General features: G+C 36.2%; 2 protein-coding genes across 4 annotated transcripts in view; one reads left to right on the plus strand and one right to left on the minus strand.

Annotated features, from left to right (window-relative positions):
- On the plus strand, positions 1158-3039 carry LOC109832134 (tRNA-splicing endonuclease subunit Sen2-2-like). 2 transcript variants are annotated; one of them, XM_020399570.1, is made up of 3 exons: positions 1441-1447; positions 1622-1672; positions 2061-3039. In XM_020399570.1, exon 3 carries the CDS (start codon positions 2076-2078, stop codon positions 2865-2867), a length of 792 nt encoding a protein of 263 aa, XP_020255159.1. In that variant the 5' UTR covers positions 1441-1447; positions 1622-1672; positions 2061-2075; the 3' UTR covers positions 2868-3039. The 2 variants fall into 2 exon arrangements, with proteins under 2 accessions (XP_020255158.1, XP_020255159.1); XM_020399569.1 differs by lacking the exon at positions 1622-1672 and having other exon boundaries at positions 1158-1447.
- Positions 3235-8524, minus strand: part of LOC109833293 (glycerol-3-phosphate acyltransferase 3-like) — a 21414-nt gene continuing 16124 nt past the window's right edge. Inside the window, exons 4-13 of one of the 2 annotated variants that reach the window (XM_020400900.1) lie at positions 8311-8410; positions 7912-8007; positions 7712-7808; positions 7512-7599; positions 7414-7433; positions 7202-7278; positions 4848-4933; positions 4181-4300; positions 3959-4057; positions 3235-3600 (exon numbers count right to left, since the gene is read on the minus strand). In XM_020400900.1, the coding sequence (XP_020256489.1) occupies positions 3552-3600; positions 3959-4057; positions 4181-4300; positions 4848-4933; positions 7202-7278; positions 7414-7433; positions 7512-7599; positions 7712-7808; positions 7912-8007; positions 8311-8410 (832 nt within the window). In that variant the 3' untranslated portion in view covers positions 3235-3551. Of the gene's footprint in view, positions 3601-3958; positions 4058-4180; positions 4301-4847; positions 4934-7201; positions 7279-7368; positions 7434-7511; positions 7600-7711; positions 7809-7911; positions 8008-8310; positions 8411-8524 lie in introns of both variants that reach the window. The other variant, XM_020400901.1, reaches the window with a different exon arrangement.

Genomic DNA, 8524 nt, shown 5'->3' on the forward strand with positions numbered 1-8524 from the left:
TTTTCTTTTGGATACTCCTGGATGTAAATTTGGTGTTTTATATGGAATCATAACTTGAGTATGATCTGATTTCCGGAGTTCTTAAAAGAGTATTGAAGTGTTCCTGAATTCTTATTCGGCAGAGAGTGAGGCTTTATTTTGGTAGAGAACCAGAGGGATGCTACTATTTTTTTGGGACATAGGAAATGTGGCTTCTTGGTCATTGGATGTGCGTGAGGTTCTAAGAAACAAAAATAGTTGAAACCATTTAAAGAGGATGAGCAAGAAGGTGGTTATTAGAGAAGTTGATTTCTTGCAGGAAGGTGATGACATTTGCCGATGACGGGCACTCAAATTTATTGATATTTTGTATATAGAGAAGAGCCATGTGTTTACTTTTCGCACAGGGCCCCTAAAATCTCAGAACCGGCCCTGTTTCTAATGAATCAATTCCTTCTGTAATTCAATATTGGCCATCTTTGGAATTGCTCATAAGCCCCTTAAATCCTATGGAGTCTTGCAATTTGATCCCTCAAAAGCTAAAATGCACCTCACTTACTGTTTTTTGACCAACGCATCTGGGGAGAACATAAGTTGAGGAGTCTTTTGTTCATTGAGGGCTTATGATAAATTTCAAGAATTTGAGGAACTGACATCTAAGAACATCTTTAATTTTAGTTCTTTTTATAATTTATGATATGCATTATTAGGCTAAAGTTTTAAAAAGAAGGGGAAAAACTTAATTGATCTAAAACACCTTTAATTTTACTTCTTTTTATGATTTAGGATATGTATTATTAGGCTAAGGTTAAAAAAAGGAAAAAAAGAAAACTTAACTTTGGAGTGTTATGAGATAACACTACATAACCTTCAAAATATCAGAACGAAAAGAGATGTTTATCATCTTAAGACTATTGCATTTAATTATAATTGATCTGATGTTAGATCCAAAAGAGATGTTCATCATCGGGTGTTGGCATGATCATAAAATAGGTATTAATCCACACAAGAGATTCTCATCATCAGGTGTTACGTAACCATAAAATAAATGGTGATTAGTTCAACAATTTTAGATTTACAAATAATCTCCAACACTAGCCGTGTAATTTTTTGAGAAACTTGGAATACCGTATCAAACAAAATTGGTGATAAAAATAAAAAGGTTCGTATTTCGGTAATCGCCAAATATTTCATATCGCCTCTAAATCTCGACCCTTCATAGGCATAGATTATTTATTCTTAATTTTAGCTTTGGTATAATTTCAAGTAGTTCGGTACAAATAGTGGTTGTATTTCAACAAACAGAATATTTTCATTCTTTAGTGGGCTTTTTACAACAAACGCTTACCTCCATCGAACACAATCGATCCACAAAGACGCACCCAAAAGGAAAAAAGGGGAGGGGGAAAAATAAGAATTTCATATCCTTCGTCTTAAGCTTCGTACGTTTTCTCATCGCTCAGTTGAGGTAAGTAGCGTTACTGCAGTTTATTTTTACTTTCATAACTCTAACCCGTCAACTGTTTGTTGAAATGCCCAACATTCATGACTCGTATGTTGATCGAGACTACTTTGATAATCATTGTCATCTCTTTAACATCTCTTTTTTTAAGATGATGGCTTAAAGTTACTTTGTTTGCAGAATTTCGCGATTGACACATTAACCATTCATGACTTGTTCACAATTTATTCGGTGAGAAGATATTTGTAATGTAGTACTTTCAAATGATCAATTTTTTTTTCCAAGTTGCAGCCGCTTTATTTTGATATAGACCTCGAGTACATGCATTTCATTGGCAAATTTAAGTTATTTGATGCCCGCATTTTATAAAGTTTTCCTACAATTTAAACTTGTTAGGATCTGTTAAATGTATTTATAATAGTTAAAACTAAGGGTTTATTGCAGCCTGGTAGACCCGCTGTAGTTATATAATTGCAGATGGACCCTCCTGAGTGAAATTTTTTTGACTTTTCTACCTTCAGAGAAAGAGAAAATTATTTTTACGAAGAGACCTCCTAAGGTTACAGGAGAGAACGAGTTCATTAACACAATTTCTTCGTTATTTGAATGGGATGAGCAGATAGAAGATACCAAAATGGGTACAAGATGGAAGGGAAAGAACACGGCATCCACTGCCAAATCCAATCCCATGTCACAAATCATCGCCCAATTCCAATCCTCTCTCTCACTATCCAATGCACAAGCAATGCTCTCCAACCAAACCGCACTCTTCGAAGCCACGCCAGACCTTGCAGACTTGCTCAACCGGTCATGCTTCGGTCGTGAAATCACCGCCCACAACAAAACCAAACGATGGTTTCAGTTCACTCTCGAAGAGACCTTCTTCCTTAACCAAAACCTCCATGCTCTCACCATCGTAACCGACAAAGATTGCAAAGTAGACAATGTTGAATTGTGGGAGTACATGAAATCCAAGAAAGCGAAATTCCCCGAGCAATACAAGGCTTACGAGAATTTACGAGCGAAGAATTGGGTAGTCAGGTCGGGGACTCAGTATGGAGGGGATTTTGTGGCGTATCGACATCATCCAGCCCTTGTGCATTCAGAGTTTGTGGTGATTGTTATGACAGAAGGTGATGATGATGACGGGAGTAACGAGAGGTTGAGAGTGTGGTCGGATTTGCAATGTGGGCTTCGAGTATGTGGGAGTGTGGCGAAGACGTTGTTGGTTCTTAGTGTGAATAAGAACGGGAGTGATTTGAGTTCGCCGTCTTGTTTGGATAAATTCAGTGTTGAAGAGAACGTGGTAGAGAGATGGGTGGCTGAACAATGCAGGGAGGAGGACTTGTCGGGTAAGGGTAAGAGATCGGTGGTGGCAGAGCAACGAGAAGGGAATTGCTCAGGTCAAGAAGAGGATTGTTTATGAAGTATGAGTGAAAAAATAAGTTGGTTCGACATTGCATTTCGTATTTAGACTGATTTTTGCTATTGTTATTTTTTCGAGTTTTTTCTTCTCATGTGCGAGATGTAACTTTTTAGATTGACTATATGCTCTTTCGAGATAACTGCTGCAAATTATATGTCAACTGGCCATTTCCGAGAACAGACAGGTTCAATAAAGGTTGTTATCATGTAGTCAGTTCTCATATTGAAGAATGAAAGCTTAAATGTAAATACATCAGTAAACTTTATTAACCTAACTTAAAACTAGTAGCTCAAGCAAGGAGGAAATGGCCTTTTCCTGTTCCCATATGCTGGTACAAGTTAAAAGTTCAGAAGAACATTTCAAAGAATGAAGCTTTGAGATCACACGCCAGAATTGAATGTTAACCTCAAAGAAAACTGCTTAGTACATGCATTAATCCCTCGACAAATATTCAGACGGTAGATAACATCCAACACAATGAGAACAAAACAGATTACTAGATGCTCAACTGCTCTGCGTTGAATTTTACTGTACAATTAAACAACAAGGAGGTACAGTAGTATCCTAAAATTTTCCATACTAGCCTTCTCCTAGAACTATCACACGATAGTACAGTAGTAGCAGCCTAAAGAAAACTCTGCGCTTAACCTCTAAAGATGAGTAATTGATGCAAAAAGATAGCTCTCATTTTTCTTCCAACCGCCGTAACACTGACTCTGCAAAGTTCTGCTGCCTGAAATACATAGAGAGTTACTTATCAAAGACGAAGAACCAGCCATCTCGCTAACTACCACAAATGCAATGTACAAATTATGATCAAGTTATGTTGCAGTTAGCCCCTCTTATATGATCAAAATACATTATAATGAAGAACAAGGGTACTATGTCGCCTGTTGCAAATATCCCTCGTTTTGAACCCCCACCATTCGCACACAAACAAAGAACCAAAAGACAGGTGATCTTTGGAGCAACTGAGCATCTTAAATTTACAGAGAAATCAAAATCCTCTAAGTATCATTACTGTTGGTATATTGAAAGAGAAATTTCAAAGATATATTGTACGGAAAACATGGAGACAAAAGTTTGCATACTTTCGTTCTGTAAGCTTGGGGCTTGGGCGGTAGTATTTTAGATATCCATCCCAGGGGACCTTTTTGAGACCAGCCCGAGCAGCAATCATGTCTCGAACCCTAAATAGTATACCCCAAAGGTCAAATGTGTTTTCTAAATATGGTTCCCAATTGAAATAATCATAAAAAATATTTAGCCTCACAAGCAGATGGTATTCAATTGAATAACCACAAAGAGTATACCTTTCTGCAAATTCAATAGGTGTTTCTCCGGGTCTTAGGAACTGAGGTTCAAGGTACCAAACATCACAGACTACAGCCCATGATGTCATAAGACGGACTAAATGCATTGTAAAAGATTGCCTGCAAATACATATATTCATGAGTAGCTCATACATACAAAAATATATATAATGATAATAATATGATCACTGAAACAGGCTGATGGCATTTTTGGTAAGAATTTTATTGATACCGAAGGAAGTCTGGAACTTTCTTTATCTTACGATGCTAGAAACAAAAGTAGAAATTTTAGCAACTCCAGTATAAATGCAAATAGGAAGGTTTTTTATCTTAGGATGCAGGAGCAATAATAGTAAAAGAAATTGGCAACTAGCCCTAGTCAATTTGTCAGCTTTCAGTGACCTATGGACCCATTATATAGAAGAAGAGAGACATACAAGGCCACATAAAAAGCTTCAAACATACAGAATTCTCAACTTGATGGATTAGATGAACTGTTAAGGCAAAAAATCCTATAGGCTCTAAAATAAGACATTTAAATTCAAAACTATCAATCAAAGATATGTTATATAGTAAAGAAAGGGTAATACTTGTAATTGAGAAAGTGCTTTAAAAAATAACAGATAAAGTTATGAAACTTTAAACAGAGTTTGGTGATATATCTTACTTCTTGCTATTCCAAAATGCATCCACAAAAATCTTGTTGTACTTAATAGCTATCGGGCAGACAGCACAACCAAGTTCAAAAGCTCCCTGCACATATCACATGTATTAAATATAAGTTAAGGGAACTATCAAGTGTAAGAAAATAGCGTACAACAGATGAGTAAAATAAAAGAAGAAATTTGCAAAATAGACCTATTTTGCTAAATATTTAGTAAAACAGACCGTTTTGCTAAATATTTAGCAAAATAGACCTCTTTTTGGCCAACAGGCCAAAAATAGGTCGATTTTGCAAAACAGACCATTCGAAACATACGGGACTAGTAGTCCCGTATGATTTAATAGGGGATTAAATCATACTACTAGTCCCGTATGTTTCAAATGGTCTGTTTAGCAAAACGATCTGTTTTGCTAAGTATTTAGCAAAATAGGTCTATTTTGCAAATTTTTCCAAAATAAAATTATAAAATCCTACAAATATGAACAAAATTCGGTATTTGTTTCACAAGGAAATGGAAACAACACTCAGGAAGGGAGAAATTTGCCAACTTTCTGCAGACCATTGGAGCTTAAAGAAACAACCACCACTTTCGTATCTGTGCTATTTCTATATACAATTGGTGATGTAAAAATATTCATATTCCACCAGGATAAATCAAGTGTGAAACAGTGTAGATTGGGCATTATGTCAAATAAAAGTGAGCTCGCAATAGTCACACCGCCAACAGGTTATTGGTCAGTGATAAGAGGAGACAGGGTATTGGGAAGATCCAGGCCTTCCTAAAGGGATGCTCGTAGAACACCTATTTTTAGGGGGGAAATATTGTACCATCTAGGAAGATGAAGTGATCTAGTATGCCTGTAACAAGGCCAAATGTAAAGATCAGAAACATCACTCCTCTTCAAACCATCAGAATCTGCATGCTCAATATAACTCTGCATGCTTGATAATTGAATGATAATACAGAATCCATTGGATTAGTGGGGGTGTAGCATAAACAAACCAACCAATGTGCAGATAAAATTAAGACTTAAGAACATGAACTGCAACTCTAATAGCTTCCTGACTCCTTTAACTTTAAACTACAAACCCATGAAAGCAATGTGGGAACGAAGCATAGGCTGTCAAAATGGAGACCAGAAACTGTTCAAATTACTTATATGTGAAAACCTTCCACTTATAATGTGAAAAGAAAACAAAATCCTTTATAATTCATATTTTTTAGTAGTCAACGTATCATTATTTGAAGGGAACGGAGTGAAGGTAAGAAACCGATGTAAACTTTAGTTTGCATGATAATAAGATCATGTTTAGTAAGATATATGAAGAGGTTATTAGATCAGGTTTTTATTTCCACCTATAAAATTATAGCTCTCTTGTTTTATGGTTCTCTTGCTAACAAGTAGTCTTTGATTTCAAAGTTCCTTATCTAGCAAAAGAATTTTGTTTGTTTAGTTCTTCAGTTGTGCGCACATTAGAGTTGAATGTACTTCCCTCTAGCTTTGTTAGAATCTCTCTTCCCCAAAGAACTCCTAGGTTGGACAAACTTGGCCCATAAATAATTAATCTTTGATTTCAAAGTTACTCATCTAGCAAGAGAATTTTGTTTGTTCGGTTCTTTAGTTTGGACGCACATTAGAATTGAATGTACTTCCCTCTAGCTTTGTTAGAATCTCTAAAAGAACTCCTAGGTTGGACAAACGTGGACACCATTAATAATTAGTCTTTGATTTCAAAGTTACTCATCTAGCTAGAGAAGTTTGTTTGGTCAGTTCTTTAGTTTGTATGGATATTAGAGTTGATTGTACTTCAGTACTTCCCTCTGGCTTTGTTAGAATCATTCTTTCTAAAAGAGCTCCCAGGTTGGACAAACAGGGACACCACTAAAAGTAGGTTTTCCTTCTTGCTAACCAGACTTTATCGTTTTGTGGTCATGTTTATCTTTCCTGTATTTTTTTTGCCAGTAATTATGGGCCATTAGAAGGCAGACTATGCCATTCACTTAATCCTGTATCTCTGTCCATGCTTTTCTTGCAAGTAATTATGAACCAGCCAGAAATGAAGTTCATCAAGCTGGTTATAAAGTTCTATTTAAGAGTGTTATGCTCCCTACTCATCCCAATTTGATGGAAAGAGGCTAGGAAGATGATGTGTCCTAGGAGGAGGAAATTTAGACAGAGAGAGTTAGATAGGGAAGGCGGAGAGTAAAGTTTCTGATTTCCAAAGCAGCTGAGCAAAATTCCTAATTGTCAGAAAAGATCAATGAGAACATCCATATGTTGAAGCAAGTTTCCAGCCAAAAAAATAAAAGTTTCTATCCAATTTTACTAACCAAGGCAAGAACATAAGATAGTGACCTTTTTGAACATCACAGTGTATTGATTGTTTACGCAGGTTCCTTCTGGGAATATCAGAAGAGGGTTGTTGTCAACTCCTTGAGTGTGTGTATTGATTGTTTACGCAGGTTCCTTCTGGGAATATCAGAAGAGGGTTGTTGTCAACTCCTTGAGTGTGTTCTCTTAACCTGGAATTCCTTCTGGGAATATCAGAAGAGGGTTGTTGTCAACTCCTTGAGTGTGTTCTCTTAACCTGGAAAACAGAAGTTCCATCATTTACAGACTACGACTATGCATAGAGATTAACATTCTTACATGAGATAATCCTTACTTTCTGGCCACAATTTCACGATCTTTAGACTCTGTACGGTTGAACCAGATACAACCTACACTTTCCAAAATGGTCTTCTGGATAAATCCTGCACCGTGAAATCAAATTTAAAAATTTCAATAGCAACTGTGTAAAATGTATATGACCCAAGAATCACACTGTTAAAAAGCATGTGGAAAATGAACTACATGAATCCTTACCGACCCATCCAGGATGTTTTTGCATGATAACTGCAAAAGCTGTCATCTGCTCTAGAATGATGAAATCGATCATCGAAGTGTGATTGGCAACAAATACCTGACAAATGATAATAATTCTGAATGACATTATAGATGATAAAAGACTGGTAAGTGTCTGGACTCTAGCCATAAATATTCTTTTTTAGCTTCAAAACAAACACCTGTTGAGGTCGCATGCTAGGCCGAGGTCCATGATACCTGACCACCCCTGTCCATGAAGCAACAAAGATGCTGCACATCATTTCCACCAATTTTCTCTAGATAAAGAATAAGAAAAGAAACTAGTTCAAAAAAACCTTTCCAGCATTTATTGAAAAATTATGATACATTGCAAAAAGAGATTAAGATTCGTAAAATTAGAAATTAAGTGTGACTGATACATTATGCAAAAGACATGAATACAACTAATCATCTTTGTAGACTCCAAATTTCTTTCAATAATACATATACACAAATTGTTAGTATCACCAATGAATTAGCTGATTTAGACTAAACAGAACAAATAAAAAAAGGCGAATGCAGCAATTTCTAGATACAACAGGAAAGGTTATCAACCCTACCTCTATCTTTCGCCTCCACTTATTATGCCCTGCCAATAGGAAATGTACAGGAAAAAAAGCTGAAAAGAATAAAATCCATCCTGCGGCCAATATAAAAACCCTACACCAACATGAAAGAGGCACATTAGATTGGAAAAGAGTTAAGTTCATAAGCAAATATTTGGCAAGACTGTACAAAAAATATTGGCTTTTTTTTTTTTTTGAAGGGGGGGGG

This window comes from Asparagus officinalis, chromosome 3 (assembly GCF_001876935.1).
Source record: "Asparagus officinalis chromosome 3, Aspof.V1, whole genome shotgun sequence".
Lineage (NCBI taxonomy): Eukaryota > Viridiplantae > Streptophyta > Magnoliopsida > Asparagales > Asparagaceae > Asparagus > Asparagus officinalis.